The following is a 22,696-nucleotide window of genomic DNA, read 5'->3' on the forward strand; positions in this document are numbered from 1 at the left end:
GCAAACAATGAGAAATTTGATGCTTTACAAATTGTGAAAAACTTCTTTGTGACTTTAAGGTTTTTTGACCAAGCAGATTTACAGAAGAGCATTTTGAGTCAGTTCTCAAAAAAGTATGGTGTTGAGACCCTGAAAGAAGTGACCCATATCCCTGAATGTAATGACACCCTTTGTTCAGCTTAACATAAAGCTACTATCAGTATACTTGGACTACTGCCATATCTTGTTTGAGATAATCATATCTTCTTGGAAAGACTAGCCTTTCATTGAACATAAAAGGGTGACCCAGTTATGCTATTTTTTTTCAGAAGTGTATTTAAAGTGTGCTGGGAGGAAAGTATATTAAGATACCAGATCTTTTAACATTTTGTATAATTTTATGCTGTATTTATGCTCAACTATTTTATTTATTTCCCCAACTGTCCTCCAAGAAACATTCTTTGGAGCCAAATGCAGAGAATAATGCTGCTGCTATTATGTGGCTAACATAGAAACAAACATTATAAGAGTTTCAAATTGTTGGGTGAAGCAATTTGAACCCAACCTACCTCATTGGAAAAAGGTTAAGAAGAGACGAATTTGAAATAAGTTGTTTGGAAGCAGTCAGGAGCAGGTAAAGGGGAGGGGAGATCTAATAGAGGTATATAAGATTATGAAGGGTATAGATAAACAGTGGTAAGCTTTTTCCTAGGTTGGAAACGCACATTACGAGGGGCCACGGGCAAAGGGTGAGGGGGGCGAGGTATAATTCGGATGTTAGAGGGAGGTTTTTCACACAGAGGGTAGTGGGTGTATGGAATGCTCTGCCAAGCAAGGTGGTGGGAGGCAGGCACGCTGGAGTTGTTCAGGAGTTACTTAGACACATGAGCGGGATGGAGATGAAGGGATATAGGAGACTGTTTTAAATAAGGTTCAGGAGCCTTGCGACGTCCCTGGGAATCAATTGATTCCTATAGACCTTCCAACATATTTTCTGGCTCACTTGTTTCACTTGGGGATTCCCTTGAATGTGTGTATAAGGATGTGGATGATATTGATGTTTTTCTCTTCTAATCCACAGGTGCTTCGGTCCACCTTGTTGTCCAACAAGGGGCGTACACGCGATGGGTCATACGAGGGATGCTCTTGGTTGTTTCGAGAATAGCCTAGTACTTCCCGTCGTTGGTGTACACTTAAACTGGACCAGATGCTGAGCAACACGACAGCTCAGTGACTATCACTGTTCGCTGTGCAGATACATGGATTTGGGCCAGTGTCTGCGGGAGTTTGCGCATTCTCCCCGTGCTTGTGTGGGTTTTCTCCGGCTGCTCCGGTTTCCTCCCACACCCCAAAGATGTGCTGTTAAGCTGATTGGTGTAACAAATTGTCCCTAAATTAGTCTTCCCTCAATGTGGAATGCCATAAGCATAGACAAGGGTCATGGGTGGAGAGGGGACTCGTAATGTTAAAATGGCGGCGTGGGCTCGTTGGACCGAAGGGCTTGTTTCCCATGCTGTGTTGTTCTTTGTTCTTTGTAAACAGCTGACCTTGCCAATGGCAGCCATATCCCATGAATTAATACATTTTTTAAAAACTGGTAGAATGTGATTTTTTAGGCATGTTATGATTTGTTTCTGGAATTTGTGGGAAGGGGAGATTGAGAGAAATTTAATAATCTCTTCTAATGGTATTCTTGACCTCTTTCCACAAGACACAGTGGAACTAAATCCTGGCCATAGCCAGGTTGAATGAATACTGGAAGCATTTGAAGAGGTTGAAACTCTTAGCACACCATTAGGATTTTTCAAAATCACCTTTCTATTGGAAAGGGTAAGTAGGGAATTGGCAAGAAGCTTAAATTAGAGAGATGGAGGGGCAATGAAATTAGGCTAAAGTAACAAATGGGGAAAGGAAGACATGAGGAAGAGTAAGCTTAGGGCATAAATGACCAGGAAACTAATAGAACAAGACTGTAAAAAAAATTATAAAGCCAAAGGAATTGCTATTAACATGGAGGTAAACTGTGCAATATTGTAGTATCTGTAATAAAGTTGGGAACTGGAGGCAATAATTGTGAGGAATGGGATATACCAGGGATTGCTGAGCAATGGCTAAGAAGCGAGACACCATCCAGGACGAAGCAACCTGCTTGATCGGTACTCCCTCCACTTTAGACAAGCACTCTGTGCTATCTATAAGGTGCACTCACTAAGAAGGCTCCTTAGGCAGCACTTTCCAACCTCACAGCTACTACCACCTAGAAGGACAAAACACCACCACCTGGAGCTTTGAGACCAAGTCACTCACCATCTTGACTTGAAAATATACCGTTGATCCCTCAACGTCGCTGGGTTAGAATCCTGGAACTTCCTCCCAGCAGCTCTGTGGGTGTACCGACATCTCAGGAACTGCAGTGATTCAAGAAGGCAGCTCACCACTACCTTTTTCAAGGGCAACTCGAGATGGATAGTAAATGTTGACCTGGTGATGCCCACATGCTGCAAAAGATTAATAGAGAAACAATATTGCTGGTTATAGCATTCAGAAAAAAATGAGGTAAAAGGGAAATGGAATAACTGGTTCTGTGAACTAACTGGTTGTGGAGGTGGTGGGGTGGGGGGAAGACGAATAAAACCCTTGTGGATAAAGATAATAGTATGTTAGTTTCTTCTGTAGCCACATGGTGACAGTGGAAACCAGATGCTAAGAATCTTTTACCTAAAGCTAGATTTATATACAGAATGCAACGTATGTCTGCCTGCTCCTGAACCAATACCCAGTATTACAGAAATACTCAAAAAAAACTTAATCATTGGATGCTTTTCACCTGTGGATTCTTACCTTTGATACAACTAACATACCATTCATCAATCCCCTTTCTTTAAACCAAAAGTTTAGAACAATTAGTTCATAACAAAAAAAATCTATATTTTGTGCACCACATCATAATTCTTTACTCAGAATGATGAGGATGTGGAATTACTACCACAGGAAGTAATTGAGATAAATGCCATAGATCTTTGTTCTAAGACGAGACTAGACAAGCATGTGCGGGAGAAGGGAATAAAGGGTTATGCTGCTCAGGTTGAATTAAGAAAAATGGGAGAATGTTCAAATGGAACATGGACTGTTGGGCTGAATGGCCTGTTCTTGCATTGTATCCTTTTTTTGTATGATTGTAGGTTTTCTTGATGGACTTCCAATACAATTACCTCGCTGCCTGTCCGTCTTTATTAACGGAAAGCTAGAATTATGGAGATATAGATAGCACAATGATCTTGAAGTTTTTCAGTGAAAAGTAAGATAAAATCAAATGAGCGATCTGTTGGGGAAATGAATGCTGCAAGGAGCTAACACAATGGACTAAATGGCCTTTTCTTCCTCCAATTTCCCTCCTACTTAAAGTCAAGTAGTGAAAGTTGTGGGTGTGTCAGAGTGAGGTGGGAGGTAGGATAAAAAGTGAGTCGCAGTCGGTGAGTTTTTATTTGATCTAATTATACTTGTATTTAATTTAAATGCCTAGCTAATTTAGTCTCCATAGGTCATAGTTACTTTTCTCTGAATGCTTTGCAAAGCTTCAATATTCTTTCTGAAGTAGGATGACTGAAACTACATGCATAGCCCAGAATTATCCCCACCCTTTGACCTGTACAATGGACAACTCATTCCAGCTTGTAATTCATTACACTATAGAGGCATTGGTTTGTTGTCTTGTAACTCTGTCACACTGAAGTACTTTCACGGTCAAAATAAAGCTGGAAATACAACATAGGTCAGGTAGCATGTATGGAGAGAGAGAAACAGATTTAATGTTGCAGATCAATAATATTTTATCAGTTCTGCTCAATTTCTTGGAAAAAATGTAAATAGTCAACCTTTTTTAATTCCAGGTTTGGAAGCATTTGAACTTGGAGAATAAATTGCTTATATTGTTCAACAGTTTGTGCCAGAAATTTAGCATTATCGGTAGTTTTTAATTGTTTCCTTTTCCTTTCCAGTTCGTGTCTTATGCATTTGGAGAATAGGACAGTGAAATGTCAAAATGATAGTTTTGCAACACACAAGATGGTGTCGATGCTGCATCTATAAGGTATGAGAGTTTATTTCTTAGTGTCATGAGTAGGCTTATGTTAATACTGCAATGAAGTTGGTGTGAAAATCGCCACACTCCAGCACCTGGTCAGGTACACCTGAGGCAGAATTTAGCATGGCCAATGTACCTAACCAGCACGTCTTTCGGACTGTTGGAGGAAACTGGAGCATCTGGAGGAAACCCACGCAGACACGGAATGTGCAGACTCCACACAGACAGCAATCAAAGCTGGGGATTGAACCCGGGTCTTTGGCACTGAGAGGCAGCAGTGCTAACTACTATGCCATCCTGAGAGGTATTAAATGCAACATTTTTCTGGAAACCGCACAAGGTAACAAATCATATTTTAACTCTTCCTGGCAAAAAATTAAATTATAATATTTACTGGTTGCAGTGTATGTATCTGTAAGTTACTTTTAATTTTACAGCTAGAAATGTATAGGTAAACTAGTATGAATATAATTGGGAATGTAAATGGTTGGTGGATATTGTGCTTGAATTCAGCATGAAATACATGTTACAAGAGAATATTTGAAGTAAGCTTAATCCATCAAAGATATAATATATTCTCTGGTTTCACTTCTACTTTTGGAAATAGTATAGTCAGTTGTTTAGCAGTATCTTTAGCAGTATTCAAGTTCCATACTACCAAGTGATTCTGTTAAACGTCCATGAGTAGAACCTACGCTTTTAAACTGAAAAGTGATTTTCAAGTGTTTCTCTGAAGACCATGATGGGAAATTTTTGAGTTCTTATGAAATTCTGACCAAGCATCTGTAGAGAAGAGACATAATCTTGCGGGTGAAAATAAGACCCTTTCAGTGCCTAAAATGACTACCTTTAGACACAGGGCTTTTTTTGCTTCTTTGCAGGATGTGATTTTTCTGTATTGCGCAGACTGCCTTGCAGGGTTTGCTTGCGCAAAAGACATTAAATTTTACCTTCCTACATCTAATATCCAGCATGAGGGTCTTGCTATCATCCTATACTCTGGCAAAAGTTGAAATGTCATTGTCAGTAAAGCTGAAGCCAGTGTCTTTAACTCCTACCATTACCACCTTGTGGCCTTACCTTCATCAATTTCCCTAGTGTGCCACACCAGTCCTTTAACCTGAAAGGGTGAAAATCCCAAATGTCCCATGCAAGGTTCTAGTCGATAGCCCTTTCTCAGTGCATTGCTTGCCTACTTTTGTATGCCTCTTCCAAAGCTACCGAAACTTGCCGATCATACTCATTCTGTTTCTCAGTAGTCTACACAAATTGCATTTTATTCAGAACCCCTTCATCCATGTGCTTTTCCACAAAATAGCCCAGAATCCATCATAACCATAAAACTCAACAATGCCCTGGTCGATTGCTTTTCATGCTTTTCATCCTTTTCTAATTTCAAAACCAGCCCCTTTTCTCTATCTACCTGAGCAATCATCTCCATCCATAAGATCCAACCTCCTTTTCTAATGCTGGATTACCATCTGGTTTATCTTTCAGTAAGTACAAAGAGCCCTATCCTCTGCAGGTTTCCTAAAATACATCTTTTATGCTTTAAGTTACCCAAATACCACACTTTATTGTATTTTCAACCCAAGTATTCAATCCAATTTTCAACTTTCCTGTTAAGTTCCTGGGGACTTTTGCTTCGTGAAGAGAATAACACTTTTATAGATAAGCATAAGGCTTTTTTGTTTAAAATAGTGAATTATTTAATGTTAATTTATCTGGCAGATGTAACACTAAATACCCACCACAATCATTTAATGTTTGGAAACTATAGCCAGTGACACATTGTCACTGGCTATAGTCTATAATGCAGCTATAAATACTTCAAACTTCATGACAGACTTCTGATATTGATTTGTGGTTAACTGGTAGATCAGATCAGTATGTACAAATAGACATTTCTTATCTGTTTTCCTGTAGAGGCAAGTAAAGCATTCAGCCACCTTTTTAAAATATTGACATCATTGTTTTGCTGTACAAGAATAGAGTAAGTGTGATGCAGGCAATTAGTCAGTTTTTTTCTAATTCAGTATTGAGCAAGTTTTAGACAGAAAATTTTAATTAGCAAACTTCTGAATCTAAGTATTATATGCAGGAAATGTGCAGATTAAATGTAGTTGAAGTGGAAGATGACTGGGTGGATCTATTCTGTTTCCTCTCTCTTTGTTGCTGTGCAATACAGATTGAAGATGACAGGAAGAAATGTTAAATTAGAAAATGAGCCTGTTTGCTAACTTTGCCTTGAATACGAAATACTTTTTACTAGTTTTCTCCCTTTTTTTTTAACCTTCCCCCTCCTAGAAGTATTAATTTCTTATTGTGATACTTGTTCCATGTGTGTCCACATAGTTTACTAATGTAGGCTATATTTTGAGGCAGCAAGATTAGCTATGGAATGTGATTTGAAGGAACTTTAATGAATTGATTAAGGCATAGCATTTAATTCTTTGCTTTCCAATCCTCAACCTAGGATACTAATGTCAGATCTATGGGGCCAGAACTGATCAGATTGTGGTTAGTGAACTAAGGTGGTTTGAACTGATCAGTTACTAAAATTTCAACAATGATTAAACCAGTTGCTACCTTCGTGAAATTAGTCAACAAAGCAGTGCCAGATGAACACTTAGGACTGAACCCCAGATTTTGCTGGAGTGAGGTATTTCATGGTATGACCTATTGGTTAGGCTTTTCCCTTGCCCTTGTGATTTAATTTTTTTTCTGCTGCAAATTGCTGAAAGTACAAAGTATAAAGGAGCATCTGGAACCTTAGTGAACAACATGTCCAACAGTCTACCTCAACGTAAGAAACTTGTGGTTTAAGAAAGAAATGGAGGGTGACTGAAAAGAAAACTGAAGTGTGGTTGTCAGGTACAAAAATAGGGAAGCCAAGAAAGATTAGATTGGGAGAGAGAAAACTGGAGAAGTGGAATACAACATTAAAACATTTTTTAAACTTCAAGCAATTTAATTTCAAATGTTTCCTTTGAACAGGAGAGGAGGAAAAATGGCATTGCAGGAATATGCATGTCTTCATTTAAAAGGAACGTTACACTGTCAGATGCCAGCACTAACTTTGGCTCATTTATTATCAATTAAAACTTGTCACAATATAGCAATTTCATGAAACGTGAGTTGTTGTTTTCATGAGCTTACAGGCAAAGTGATGCATGTTGTTCAGCAGTGTGCACCTTAAACTTTCCATTATGTTGCCAGAAAATTCTGACCCTGAAATGACGCTGTGCAGTGCTAACCTATGGACGAGTCATACATTCACCTGAAATTCCTTTCTGCCTGCTATTTTAACTTTCATCTATGTTCTTAAAAAAATGTTAGGTACATTGATCATGGTACATTCTCTCTCTGTGTACCTGAACAGGCGCCGGATTGTGGCTACTAGGGGATCTTTGCAGTGTTAATGTAAGCCAACTTGTGATTTAATAAATTAATTTTAACTTTTTATGCTAATAGTTCTCCTGTAGCATTAGTCATGATTAAAAGTTTTGAGGGCTGTTTATGCCCTGTATTGGATAATGTTCCTCTGAGTAAATATAATATGTTCTTATTGTATTCTAAAAATTTTGTGGGTGCTTTAGTGATTAAATTGCCTAGCTCTGTCTAATATTCAGTACAAACTGTGGATGGGTAGCCAGCAGTTTGTTTATAATCATGAGTTTTACATCCGCTTGTATTTCCTGTCTGTGATACTTAAATTTGTGGGTTTTTTATGCATTGTCATTTTTCCTATTAAAATTTCAATAGTTCATGTTTATGAAGGAGAAAATCTATGCTAACTGCTCTCAATATGACATCAAGTTAGGAAAATAGGAACAGTAGGCCATTTTACCAGTTGAGCCTGCTCCTTCAGTCAATTACATCATGGCTGATCATCTACCTCAACATCACTTTCTCACACTATCCCTATATCCCTTGATATCATCATCCAGAAAGCTATTTATTTTGCTTTTGAACATGCTCAGTGATTAAACTTCCACCCCCTTTGGGGTACAGAATTCCAAAGATTCACCACATGTTAAGTGAAGAAATTCTTCCTCATCTCAGTCTTAAATAGCCTGTCCCCTGGTTCTTTCACCAGCGAACAGACACCTATCTACATTTACCTTGTCCTGTGAGAATTTTGTATATTTTAATGAGATCACCCCTCATTCTTAGAAAATCTAGAGAACATGAAGTTCTCTCGATCTCTCCTCGTAAGACAATCCTGCCATTCCATGGGTTAGTCCGGTGGACGTCCATTGTACTTTTTCTACGGCAAGTGTATACTTCCTTGGATAAGGAGAATAAAACTGTACACACTACTGGATGGTGGTTTCACCAAGGCTCTATGCAGTTGCAGCAAGACATCTTTGCTCCTATACTCAAATCCCCATATGATAAAGTGCAACATACTATTGGCCTTCCTAATTACTTGCTGAGCCTGTCTGTTAATGTTTAGAGATGTATGAGCAACGATACCCAGGGACTTGACACTTCCCACCTCTCACCATTTAAGAAATACTCTGCCTTTGTTTTTTCCACCAAAAGTGGCATGCTATATCTCATCTGCCATGTTCTCGCCTATTCACTTAGCCTGTCCAATCCCTTTTGAAACCTCCTTGCATCCTCCTCACAACTTGCATTCCCATTCAGTTTTGTGTCATCAGCAGATTTGGAAATACTACATTTGGTTCTACATCCAAATCATTTTGGAAAGATTGTGAACAGCAGTGAGCCCAGCACTGATCCTTGTAGTAGCCCACTCATAACTAGTAATAGTCTGCCAGATAATAATCTGCTTATTCCTACTCATTGCGCTGCTTCTCAGTGATGATCTGATATTTGGCGTACAAACAGTAGACGTTGGCGTAAAAGTTACATGGTTTCTTTGTAGTTTTCAATGATGTATTATTGATTTAATGGTTTTAATAGCAGTATGCAATGGGCATTTTCTCTTCACCCACCTACAACTACACATCTTGTTACATGCTATCACTCAACCCAAAAGTGGGGAAGACAGAGGAGGTTTGAGTATTTTTGAACTATTCATAAGCATAGTGGAGTCATGCTCTTCTGCTCTCTCAATGTGATTATTTCATCTGGATGAGAAACAGAGCCAGTGAGGATTTACAAATTTAGATTCTGTAACTTCATGACAAGACCTGATACATCAGGAATATCTATACAAGGGGCATTCGTTTCAGTTGTAAAAAAATCACATTAAATTCAGTATATTATTGTGAGCAGTGTCCCTATCTTTTTATTTCATAATGCATTATCCAATTTATACAAACATCGTTGGTGGATTGGCCATGCTAACTTGCCTCTGTGTCCCTAAAATGTGTAGGTTAGAGGAACTAACCATGGTAAGTGTGTGGGGTTACAGGAATGAGGCAGGGGAAAGGGCTGGGTGGGATGCTGTGTCAGAGATTAAGTGCAGAATGGCCTGCTTCTACACTGTAAAGGTTCTATGATGGTTCAATTTGTGTCAAAACTTCTCCTTAATCACAATTTAATACTACCCCTCAGTCAATATGTGAGATGCTTACAAAATGTGTGAGACAATTATGTTTTTGTTCACTCCTAGATGGAGTCAGTAGACCTGCACGTATTGGATTGGCAGGTAACACTGCTGCCGGCACCCCTTGGCAGCTGCATTGTGGTGAGAGCTACACCATCTTTATGCAAAGTGCAGAAACTTGCACAAAAGGCTGCTGTAACTAATAGAAATGCTATCCTTTCGAATACCAGCTGCTCTGTCGTCCATCATCACAGTTTCACCAGCTCTCAGCTATCTGCTATTTCAGATATAATTGTATCAATTTACATTTTCTATACGTACATAGATGGTGATACTGAAATGTCCCCTAGTTATTACGTGGATTTGAGTGGATTTCAAAGGTTAAAAAATAGTTGAGAAACTTACTGATTCATACCACATCCTTTATAGGAGCCTACAATCTGATGATACAGCAGCTACCTGATTTCAAAATTATTTGTGTTCTTGTGTACACCATGTTAACCTCCTAACTTTTATAAATATTAATTACTATTTGTGTGAAACAGTGTCTCTTGATTTCAGCCCAGAAAAATGGTAGTGAATTGTTAAATCTTATTCATTTTGTCTGGGATGATGGATGATTTTTTTTAAAAATATTTCTGGAATTAGAGTGATATTTTGTAAAGGAAGCAGTATGTGGTGTGTCCACGATTATTTAATCTACGGAAGGTTACTAGACACCAGCTTGTCTGAAAACTGAGATAAAAGGGTAAGGACATTAGGTTCGTGCACTTGTAATGAGAGGTTATGGTGAAGTTGTATTTATAAATAAACAGGTTGGATTTAAAATTTGCATTACAAGATAAGTAGGACTTGACTTTTTAGTTGTTGAATTTCGAAGGGCAGTTTAAAAGTGACGAGGAACTTTTTCAAGTTAGAGGTTTCATAGATAAACAGGGGAAGGTATGTTAAATTTTATTGACCCTAAAGACAAAATAGGAAATATTTTTGTATTTTGGAGGAGTTGAATTCAAAGATGTTTGTGGACAATAGAATTTGAGAGGAAAGGGGAAAAATATGTTTAAAGAAAGTTGTTCAGCTAAATTGTGGTAGCCCTCTGTGGAGGAGAAGGTGCGCAAATTATGAATTTGAAACAGCCATGCAATTTCAAGCCAGAAAAGCCTTTGTTTTTCAGTAAACAGTTTGGTGCTGAACATTTTTGGATTTCCACTTGAGTGGAAGTGTTTTGAGGAGTAATGTGTTAGACTTTTATTAAAGAAGCAACAATTCTTTGCTTTGGGTAATATTACTGGATTTTTATTGTTAAAATCTGTAAAAGATGTTGTCAAGAAGGTTAATTCCCTCGGGATCTGGTTTGCCCAGCAAATAACATTTACCATTGTCCTAACATATGCCTTTTTTTTTGTCCCAGGTTTTTTGGTTGGTTTAAAGGTGCTACACAAAGATTGCTGTTGTATCAAATTACTACTTTGAACCAGAAGCTGTAAAAGCACAATGTGTTGTACAACTATTGTGGATCTCACTCTGCCCATAAAAATAAATACTGTATACCTTTCCTCTGTTGCACATACAGAGCTCTGCTTCCAATCTCGTTAATTTCTAGCAACTCCAGAGCAGACTAGAGAAGCTGCACTCTGTAGTAAGAGACCTTTGTAGTAGGTTATGAAGCACCTGGGAGATCAGTGAAACTCCCATTACCACCCTCTGTTTTGAAAAAAAAACTTGCCTTGTCCTTCTTTAAACTTTGCCCCTCGCATCTTAAAACTATGCTCTTTAGTAATTGACTCTTCCACCCTGGAAAATTGCTTCCAACTATCCACTCTGTCCATGCCCTTCATAATCTTGTAGACGTCTATCAATTTGTCCTTCAACCTCCATTGATCCAGTGAGAACAAACCACGTTTCTCAACCTCTCCTCCTAGTTAATGCCCTCCATGCCAGGCTCTAGAGGAATAGCCTTCCTGAGAAGTTTTGTAGCATTCAATTTTATTGCGTTAAGGAATTGCCTCAGGACCCAACTCTGGAGTTATAAATTCTAACTAACGTTCACCAAATTCATGGTCGTGTAGTTGCACTCAAAATAATTATGAAATGTGGTAGTACAATGACTTGGATCTGATCAAAACCTATGCAGGGTAATCTAATCTAATGGTGACTTCCCAGTTTTCTTTTTGTTTGAAGCTAATGTTCAGATACTAGGTAAACCAGTGCTTCGGTAGCATAAAGACAAATTGATTTTAAAATTGCAAGTGAATGACTTGTTTACCCTTGAGTGAGTCTACAGCCATACACCTAATGAAATTTCCTGCATAATAAACTTACCGTTTTAAAAGATACTGATTTAGTTCATTCTTTTCACAACCCCTCAAATCAATCAAAATTCAAGTAATAAGGCATTGAATTGTATGCTAATGATTGTTCTTTATTGCTCATCTTTCCAGAGTTTGGAGCAAGACCAGTAAGATTTTTGACTTAATTTGATATGAAATTTTTGTTGAATTTATACGTGGTACTGAGCTATGTATTGCATGTGACCCTACTACCTTACCAAATTGTTGGGAAAGGTCTGACTGGAAGCTAGATTCTTTCCTCCTAGGGGAGAAAGTTTTTGTCGTTGGGAGTAATTTGACTCTTCTGTCTCAAAAAAAAGGCGACGCTGGGGTGACGGTAGGGGAATTGCTTAAAAATGTTTTTAATATAGTGCAATGAACAGAAGAAGGAGGATCAAAGGGCTTTCCTCTCTTCGCTTTCCTTGTTTGTTCTGCCCAAGCACATATTCAAACACACAAAAAGCTTAGTTGATCATGTAAATTCTCTCCACTGTTAGTATTTCAAAAAAAAATTTTCCAATGATAACTTGTTGGCACATCTGAAGAGTTATCAGATAGGGAGAAAAAGAAATCAAGGTCTTTTGTCCAAGCAAATGACATTTGAATGGTTCATTTTCCATTGTGGAATATGTGGCTGTCTCAATACAAATCTCAAGGCAGGAAGAGATTGTTTATAAATCAAGGAAGCTGTTGTTGTAACAGAATTAGTATATTCAAGTGACTTATTTAGACTTTCGGCCATTTTGCTGTAGATCTAAAATCATTCTTGTCTGTTTTGGAGAAAATATTTTTAAAATTGAAATAATTCACGCAAGCACATCTTTGTAACAATGGTATTTCAATGCAAAATCATGTAAATGTTTCCCTCCATTGTTTTGAGCTTCCAATAATCCCAAACCAAACAAAGAATATAGATGCTTACGTGGCTACTCAGTTTCTGGCCTTTTAACACCTCGAGAGTGATCCAGATAGACACCTGTCTTCTAATTCTCATGTGGCAACTTCAAAGAACAAAGAAGACCACAGCTAAGGAACAGACCCTTCGGCCCTCCAAGCCTGTACTGACCATGCTGTCTGTGCTAAAACCCTCTACCCTTCCTGGTATCATATCCCTCGATTCCTGTCCTAGTCATGTAATTGTCCAGACGCCCCTTAAAAGTCATTATCATATCTGCTTCCACTATCTCCCCTGGCAGAGAGTTCCAGGCACCCACCACCCTCTGTGTAATAAAAAAAAATTGCCTCGTACGTCTCCTTTTAAACCTTGCCTGCGCACCTTAAACCTGGGACCCCTAGTAATTGACTCTTCCACCCTGGGGAAAAGCTTCTGACTACCCACTCTGCCCATGCTGCTCAAAATCTTGTAGACTTCTATCAAGTCATCCCTCAACCTCTGTCATTCCAGTGAGGACAAACCTAGTTTCTTCAATCTCTCGTCATAGCTAATGCCCTCCGTACCAGGAAACATTCTGGTAAATCTTTTCTGTACCTTCTCCAAAGCCTCCACGTCTTTCTGGTAGTGTGGCAACCAGAATTGAACACTATATTCCAAGTGCAGCCTAACTAAAGTTCGGGAAAGCTCTGCCCCCCAAACAGTAGAATCTCAAAGAAAGGGATTTATTTCCCAGCAGATTCCAGTCTGCAGACCTCCAAGCAAGAGATAGAGAAATTGACCTCTCTCTACAGATCCCAAAAAGCAGACTGCTTTGTGTTCTGTGAATGCCTAGCCCTACCCATTTGATCTTGCCTGTCAATCAACCTAATCAAATGCTACTCTGCAATATCGCAGGAGGAAAGAATCCTGCATTAGTTCAGATTAAAACAAACATTATATCAATTTTTAAAATTAATTTGTGGAACATGAGCGGCACTAGCTGGCTAACATTTATTGTCCATTTCCTAGTTGCCCTTGGAGGGCAGTTAAGATCAATTATACCACTGCAGAAACAGTTTGGGATGTCAGTTATAGACAGAACGGCTCCAATAATAAAAACACACTGCTACAGCAGATTCTGCATGGAAACATAAAAACATTCCTTAAGGGTACAGTATATAGTCATTGCTGTGATGTAGGAAATACATCAGCCAATTTGCACACAGTAAATTTCCACAAACAATATAATAATAATAATTAGGTAATATAGGTTTAATATTTCCAACCAATTTAATTTTATCTGCTTGGGTCAGTCGTGGCCCAATAGGCAAGGTGTATGATCTTCAATTCATGTAGTACACAGTAACTGTTGCTGACTTTATGGTCTTCAATGTTTCTCCCATATACGTAGACAATATGGCTCTTGACTTTCTCAGTCTCGATGGTTGGAGGCCTTTTTGAAGGTACTGAAATGCCTGCTCCCCTATAACTGTGGCCACAGCCACTGTCAACTATTGCTTTGAGATCTACCATTTCCCGTAAAGGCTAAATAATAGGCACTTTACTTAGTTGGTCCCTTTTCAGGCTCCTCATCCAGTCTTTTTTTTAAGAATTTAACTTTGTTTTTTGCACATTCTGTCCTGCCTGCTTCATGCCACATCCCCTCATTTGAGGCCCCACATGACCCCTAGTAATTGACTCTTCCACATTGGGGGGGAAAAAACTTCTTCTGACTATCCACTCTGACCATGCCCCTCATAATCTTGTCACCCCTCAACCTCATTTGTTCCAGTGAGGACAAACCAGTTTCTCCAGCCTCTCATAGCTAATGCCCTCCACACCAGGCTGATAAATCATTTCTGTACCCTCTCCAAAATCTCTACACCCTTCTGGTAGTGTGGCAACCAGAATTGAACACTATTCCAAGTGCAAAATGGCTACTCCATCGTGGGACATGGATGCTGCTAGCTGGCCAGCATTTATTGCCCATCCCTAATTGCCCTTGGTTAAGCCATTTGAGGGTAGTTGAGAGTGGCTTTGGAGTCACAGGTAGGCCAAACTAGGTAAGGACAGCAAATTTCCTTCCTGAAAGGGAGGGCAGGTTTCCTTTCCTAAAGGCGACGGTGCAGAGGGACCTCGGGGTCCTTGTGCATGAGTCGCAAAAACCCAGCTTGCAGGTGCAGCAGGTGGTCAGGAAGGCGAATGGGATGCTGGCCTTCATAGCGAGGGGGATTGCATATAAAAGTAGGGAGGTCTTGCTGCAGCTGTATAGGGCATTGGTGAGGCCGCAGCTGGAGTACTGTGTGCAGTTTTGGGCGCCGCACCTACGCAAGGATATTTTGGCCCTGGAGGGAGTGCAGAGGAGGTTTACTAGGCTGATACCGGAGTTGAGGGGGTTGAGCTATGAGGAGAGGCTGAATAAACTAGGCTTGTACTCGTTAGAGTTTAGAAGAATGAGGGGAGATCTCATTGAGACGTATAAGATGATGAATGGGATGGATAGGATAGAGGTGGAGAGACTCTTCCCGCTCAAAAAAGACAGTAGGACTAGGGGGCACAGCCTCAAGATAAAGGGGAGGCGGTTTAGAACGGAGTTGAGGAGGAACTTCTTCACTCAAAGGGTGGTGAATCTCTGGAATTCTCTGCCCGTTGAAGTGGTGGAGGCTGCCTCGCTAAATATTTTTAAGAAGCGGGTTGATGGGTTTTTGATAAGAGAGGGGATTAAGGGTTATGGGGAGAGGGCGGGAAAGTGGAACTGAGCCACAGCAGATCAGCCATGATCTTATTGAATGGCGGGGCAGGCTCGAAGGGCTAGATGGCCTACTCCTGCTCCTATTTCTTATGTTCTTATGTTCTTATATTAGTGAAGCAGTTTTTTTTATACAGTCTTCAGTAGATTGTTAATTCCAGTATTTTTGATTGAATTTAAATTCCATCATCTGCTGTGGTGGGATTCAAACCTAGGCCCCCAGAATTCTGGATTTAATAGTCTAGCAATAATACCACTAGGCTGTTGTCCTCCCATGTGGGAGAGGTGTTTTTCAGTTTGTGGGATACTGCCAACAGTATGGGAGAAATTAGGCACAGTCCATGTACCATGCTAGACTGGTGTTCTAATGAGTTGCGTAACTAAAAGTAGAGAGGGTTTAGAATTTGGGCAGATGTGAGAAATCAGTAGACGTAAAACAGGAAAGAAACAAAATAGATAAATTGGTGATGCAGATAGAAATTTCTAAGTACAATCTGATAGCCGCACGTTTGGCTGTAGGATGAATATTGAAGTTAGGAAAGGGTGGAGAGGTGGCTCTGTTATTTAATTAATGATGAGATTAGCACAATAGAGAGGAATGACCCAAGTTCAGGAAATCAGATGTAGAAGCAGTTTTGATTGAGATGAGAAATGATAAAAGCAAAAAGTCACTTGTGGGAATGATGCACTGGCCCCCTAATTGTAACTACATGGTAGAGTATAAAGGAAGAGATAATGGGAGCTTGTCAAAAGTATAAGTTAAGGGGTTAGGAAAGTTTAATCTACATAGATCAGAAACATCATATTAATAAATGTAGTGTAGATGAGGTGTCGATAGAATGTTTTGGGGATAGTTTCTTAGAAAAACGTGTTCTGAAGTGAACCAGAAAGCAGGCTATAACATATCTAGTGTTGTACAACTAGGTATGATTAATTGATGAACTCATGGGTGAAGGCACCCCTGGATTGCAATGATCATTGATATGATTGCTAAATTTGCTGATGACACCAAGATAGGTAGGAAAGTAAGTTGTGAAGAGGATACAAAGGGACAGCATTGTGTTTGTTCATGAAAAGTTTTGATAACATGGCTCTCTTTTCAGCAATATTAAAGATGACCCATACCTTGTTGGTATGACTAGAGTTGCAAAGGATTGTGTTTATTCAACATGTGTTTTCATGTATTCTTTTCTGTTTCAGAGCTGTAATGAAAGCCTTTATGAAATGAGAAAAAGTCCGCATCAAAGCTGAAAGCAGTACCTAACTGTACAGAAGCTAAACTATCCAATATGCGCATCAGCATGAGAAGAATTGTTCTGCTCATTTGCTGTGCCTTTGCTACGATGATGGTCTTTCACATGGGTCAGCACATCTGGGAATGTCAGCAAATACTTGATCAGAATGGAGGCTGGTTTCACGGCAGACGAACACATAGTATGATGAAACCAGAAAGGGAGGAATTGGTCATGTATAACTCAAAAAACATAGAATATCGCTACAGTAAAAACATGCCTCTAATCTTCATAGGTGGGGTGCCCCGAAGTGGGACAACATTAATGCGAGCTATGATGGATGCACATCCAGAAATCCGCTGTGGTGAAGAAACTCGGATCATTCCACGTGTGCTGGCCATGCGTCAGGTGTGGTCTAAATCAGAACGTGAAAAGATGCGGTTAAATGAGGCAGGAGTGACGGACCATGTCCTAGATTCGGCATTACAAGCATTTATCTTAGAAGTTATTGCGAAACATGGTGAACCTGCAAAATACTTGTGCAATAAGGACCCTTTCACCTTAAAATCTTTAAGTTATCTGTCTAAACTGTTTTCGCAGTCTAAATTTATTCTCATGATTAGAGATGGTCGGGCATCAGTGCATTCGATGATTACAAGGAAAGTGACGATTGCTGGATTTGATCTTAACAGTTATAGAGATTGTATAATCAAATGGAACAAGGCTATTGAAATTATGTATGGACAATGTGTGGAGGTGGGGCCCTCCAGGTGCCTCTCTGTTTATTATGAGCAACTAGTATTGCACCCCAAAAAAACAATGGAGAAAATCATGATGTTTTTGGACATTCCATGGAACGATGCTGTTTTGCATCATGAAGAACTAATAGGAAAATCGGGAGGAGTCTCACTTTCAAAGTATGTTTGTTTGTATTTTTCTTGTTGCTTTTTCCTTTTCCTCTTCCTCCTTTCCTAAAGGTGTTTTTTTTTCTACAGGGATATAGTCTTGCTACCATTCACTTATAGGAGTAGCACTAGGAGGCTAGATTGACATTACTGCTAAACTGTGCTCACTTGCTTACTGACACTACTTGCGAGCAGAAGTACATAGCAATTGGCATCCTTGCTAAATTATCACGGTGCAGGAGTTCTTAGGCCAAACGTAGCATCTCCATGCTACTCCAGCATTGCGGAGGTAACTCGGGATAGAATTGAACCTCTAAACCTTTTTAGTCTCAATGACTACTTTTTATTTTTGCTACATATTTATCAAAGTAGAGGAAAAGGGCATTGAGAAATTAATAGTTTTTTATTTTTAACTATTAAATTCTATGATCATCTTGAACATTCCAAGATGCTTCAAAGGAACAATAAACAAGATTTGGACGCCAAACCATAGTAAGGAGATAATAGCATTGTTGGCCATACTTCTGGTCACAGAGGCTGTTTTGAGGGGGAGAGTGAGGCAAAGTGTTTGGACGACTGAATTCAGTAGTTATTGGACCAAGGCAGCTGAAGGCCAATGTTGCCTCTTATTTCCCATTGTGGACACAGCCCACTTGTTGCACAACACAATCCTTTTTAGATTGCCACACACCTTTAAAGGGATTGCTTCTTATGTATAGCCTGTTTGTCCCCTGTGCATTAAGTTCTGGATTGCTGTCTACCCATATATCTTACAGGGAACTTTGACAGATGCACAAGAGGCCAGAATTGGAGGACTGCAGAGACATGGTGGGACTAGCAAAGATTAGATAGTGAGGGTCGAGGCCATTGAAAAGAAGGATACAAATTTAAAATTGAGGTGTTGCTGGACTGAGAGGTTAGCAGGTATACGTGATTGGTGAATGGAACTTAACGTGAGTTAAGACAGATGACCAGAAACTTAGAGAACATTGACTCTGTGTCATTGCTATGCACATCAAGGAGCAGCTTTTTAACCTGGTTGTCAAACTGGCATTGCAGATTTGCTGTTCATCATAGGAAACAACTGACTTTAATTTCTATTGAAGTTAATGGAAATGACAATTATGAAGTTTCTGGACCAGGAAACTGATCCACACTTTTCCATACAAACTACAAGTTTATCTACCTTTTTAGGCCTGTATAGCAACAGGAATATTGGTCACTGCAATAGAGCCAGAACCAATCAGCTGCAATTCCCTTTCTGAATTTTTATAAAAAAGCCAACCTTGCTCTGACCATTGCTTTGCTTCATGCAGTATTTTTATTTCTTCCTCCTTTTCAGACCAAGGCTGAAATTCTCCCGTCTCACCTACCGTGAGAATGGTAGCGGGCAAGGCAGAAAATTCAGTGGACCATTTAAAGGTCTGTTGAGCTCAGGCAGTAATGTCTGGTGTTGGGGTGCATGCAGCTGCAGAACCTAGCCTCAGTAATTGGCTTTCATTACCTAATAATATTTCCCATTTCCTTTCAGTGGACACAAATAGATTTGTAGCTTATACCTTGCAATATGTTAAAGTGCAATATTGGCCAATAAGGTGTAGAAAAATGTTCTAATTATTGATACCTAAGAACAATTAGGATTAATGAAGGGCATTTTGATATTCTGTAAAATAGCTGCTGCATCAGCAATCTTTTTAATTTACAAGAGTTTTTTGAAAGAAATGGGAAAATTTAAAGTCACGCCTGGAATCTTCCCTCTAAGCTCCCATCTCTATCCAAGGTCTGCCTGATTTAGGTTACTAACTAACGTCAAAACATCATGGTACTTAAAAAGTTGTCTACATTTTTCTTCCTCCTACAGAATAGAACGATCCACGGACCAGGTTATCAAACCAGTTAATCTTGAGGCTTTGGCGAAATGGGTGGGACACATTCCAAATAGTGTGGTCGAGGATATGGCACGGATAGCACCCATGCTGGCCAAACTAGGATATGATCCCAATGCCAATCCACCAAATTATGGAGATCCAGATGCATTAGTAATTAATAACACCAAAAGGGTATGTGAGAAATGTTTCATTCAAAATATTTGTAGCTTTTTCACATTTTTCTGCAATGAAAGTGCTTCTAAGTCTCTGTTATTGCTGCTGTCCAGTCAGTTAGAAAGAAATGTGTGAGAATGGTCTGTGGTGATTTTTCCTTCAATTTGATCTTGCCTCTCATTTAGATAGTTCTCCCTATTTTTAGAACTTCTCTCTCCTGAAGTTGCTGAGTGCTGCAGAAGGTACCATTCTAGTGCACAGATAGTTGTTCTCCCAGTCTGTCTCATGAAGATATTAGAGCTAAGCTCAATCCTGTAATCACATATCTTCTACTGATGCAATTTCCAGCAAGCATTACTGGATAAGGAGCGCTCGATTGCCTCCACTGCAAAACAGGGCACAAATGGGAGGCACTACTTGCCATACTAAGCATCAATATGGTGATCCAACCCAGGATTGCCATCCCTCCCAACATTGGCACATTGGAAAAATGCTGGATTGATTGTGAGGCTTCCCTTTTCGTTCATGATAGAATCCCTAATCCGTCATAGATAAACAGCTATTTATGGCTCAAAACTGAATGGGTGAATGACTTCAACAATGTGAAGAAGACTTGTTTTTATTTCACTTTGCTCTAGATAAGACACACCACTTGAGGGGATATTACATAATCTGTATTAATGAAGTAAACCAACTTGGTACTGGATGCATCAAATGAGTGTTAGTGGAAGCAGTCATTGTTAATGATATCTATGGTCACAATATATCCAGCTCTGGATATTCCTATCCAGTTTGAATCGTGGCAGAGCTTAAAAAAAAAATAGACTGCTATCAGTCTTCACCATTGTTGAGTTTTAGTTCAGATGTTAACATGATTTTTGTTCATATTTTACACAGGTTCAGCAAGGTGACTTTAAAACACCTGCCAATTTGAAAGGACCCTCTCCGGTAGGACAGCAATATTTTGTAATCTTATTGGGGTGATTGTTAACTAGTGAGTAAACTAGTGGGTTCACTTTCAGATTGTTGTGCAGGCATAAAGCTGGTGCTGCAAATTAGCTACGTTTATAAAAACCACTTGATTATCACTGATTTCTATAATGGGCAAATTAGCAGTGCCAGCCTTGCACTGAGTTGAAAATCTATCTGGGTGTCTGGCATTTTGTCGCAAGATACTGCAGATGCTGGAATGTGATTTTAAGGGAAAACAGAAAATGCTGGAAAATTTCAGCAGCCTGACAGCTTGTGGCGAGAAATGTTTCGAGTCAAGATGGGTCACCCCGACTCAACAGTGGCTCTTTTCTCTCTCCACAGATTTTCTACCATATTCCTGATAAAATTAAGTATTGGTTTGTTTTTTAGTTATATATTTGATTCCCTTCTCCAATGATCATCATAGTCTGCCCAAAAATGCAAGTAAGTATTTAGAAAGTGGACACCCTGAATGCCTAATAGTAATTCTCAGTAGTTTTTCCTTTTGAAAACTTCCAGCTTCCAATCGGCATCTTATTGCATGCAGTGTTTGAGGCTACTACTCCTGTATTCGACAGCATTTTGATCTAATGTTTAAAATTCAACACCAGGACTTGGAGGTTCTTACTTCCAATTGTTTACTCGTTTATATTTGTTTCATGACCACCTTTTGTGATGTTATTTGATCTTTAATTACATTATATATAATACTTCTGTTGCCTTCCTTAACAGCCATCACACTTCTTGATATAAATTGTACTTTGCCCAGTTCAATTCTATAGCTTTGAATATAACTTAACAGTCTGCAGAAATTGGGCAGATGTGGGTTGGACACCAATTTTAGATCCCCATTGAAGTCAGTGTAATGTAAAATCAGACTGGATGTAAAACGTATATCTAATCCAATTACCCTGCCCCCTCCTGGTGGTTTATGTTAAAATCAAAGCTTATGAGTTCATGCATACCAAATCAGATAGCTAGTAAACAAACAGCTTTAGGAAAATTTTAAGATGTTCCTCAAAAATCCAAAAAGTGTTACAAGTGTAGGCCTAAGCTTTGAAGCTAGACTCTTAGGGGCAGTTTCCACTGCACAGATAAAGAATTGAGCACAGAAGTTGGCATGTTGAATTATGTTCCCAATTGAACTAGACTTTTATTTACTTCCATGTAAGCAAGTGGTTGCATTGAAAATGCAGGAGAAACTAGTTTGTCATAATTTAAACTGAAGGTAGACCACCATAAGCATAAATATTCCACGTCCAGGCCAACAGTAAGATAACTTGCCTGCAAGTTACAGGTACAGGGAAAATGTGGGAAATATGCCCAGAGTTTCCAATACTGACTAGAAAACAAGATAGGTTGTTGATGACTCAGGATTGAAAAATATAACTAATCAAAGTCACAGATAACATCCTTGGTGATATTAACTGTGGTGCATCAGCCTCTCTCGTTGCTCTTAATCTCAGTACGGGCTTTGATATGTCTGATTGCACCACCTTGCTCCAATGCCCCTATTCTATTGTCCAACTCCTTGCATTATCTTTGCTTGGTCCCATCACAACTATTCAGTTTCCCAAAGACCCGCCTTTAGTCATCTCCACTTCATCTGTAATGGCGGGGACTTTGCCAAGATGGCAGGGAATGATTTTGTTTCTGCAGGCTATGGGACTCAATGTGACAACCAATTAAGTGGCTGCTACTGGGTCTGCTATCCTGTTGAGGCTGGTGGCCTGCCCCCAAGAACTGCTGGCCCTAATAAGAATTTTTTGAGAATGTAACCTTCGGATGGATAAAGGAGGACTAGTTGATGTAGTATACTTAGTTTTCCATTCGGCATTCGATTTAATGCCCAGGTTTAATGGGTCATTGGAGTTGGGGATAATTAGCATGGATGGAGGATCATTTAACAGGCAGGCAGCAGCGTGTAGTGATGTACTGCTAACTTGAAAATGCAGTTTTAGTGAAGTACTGCAAAAGTCATTGCTGTAACCTCCAATATTTAAAGAGA

General features: G+C 39.4%; 1 protein-coding gene across 2 annotated transcripts in view; it reads left to right on the forward strand.

Annotated features, from left to right (window-relative positions):
• The window catches only part of LOC145355806 (protein-tyrosine sulfotransferase 2-like), an 82,247-nt gene that overhangs the window by 46,765 nt on the left and 12,786 nt on the right, over nucleotides 1-22,696 (forward strand). Inside the window, exons 2-5 of one of the 2 annotated variants that reach the window (XM_080208196.1) lie at nucleotides 3,978-4,069; nucleotides 16,738-17,686; nucleotides 19,536-19,734; nucleotides 20,614-20,664. In XM_080208196.1, coding sequence (XP_080064322.1) covers nucleotides 16,827-17,686; nucleotides 19,536-19,734; nucleotides 20,614-20,664 — 1,110 coding nt within the window. In that variant the 5' untranslated portion in view covers nucleotides 3,978-4,069; nucleotides 16,738-16,826. Of the gene's footprint in view, nucleotides 1-3,977; nucleotides 4,070-4,319; nucleotides 4,404-16,737; nucleotides 17,687-19,535; nucleotides 19,735-20,613; nucleotides 20,665-22,696 lie in introns of those variants that run through there. The other variant, XM_080208197.1, reaches the window with a different exon arrangement.

The sequence above is a fragment of the Carcharhinus amblyrhynchos genome, chromosome 20, assembly GCF_965287045.1.
Source record: "Carcharhinus amblyrhynchos chromosome 20, sCarAmb.v2.hapA, whole genome shotgun sequence".
In the NCBI taxonomy this organism is placed as follows: domain Eukaryota; kingdom Metazoa; phylum Chordata; class Chondrichthyes; order Carcharhiniformes; family Carcharhinidae; genus Carcharhinus; species Carcharhinus amblyrhynchos.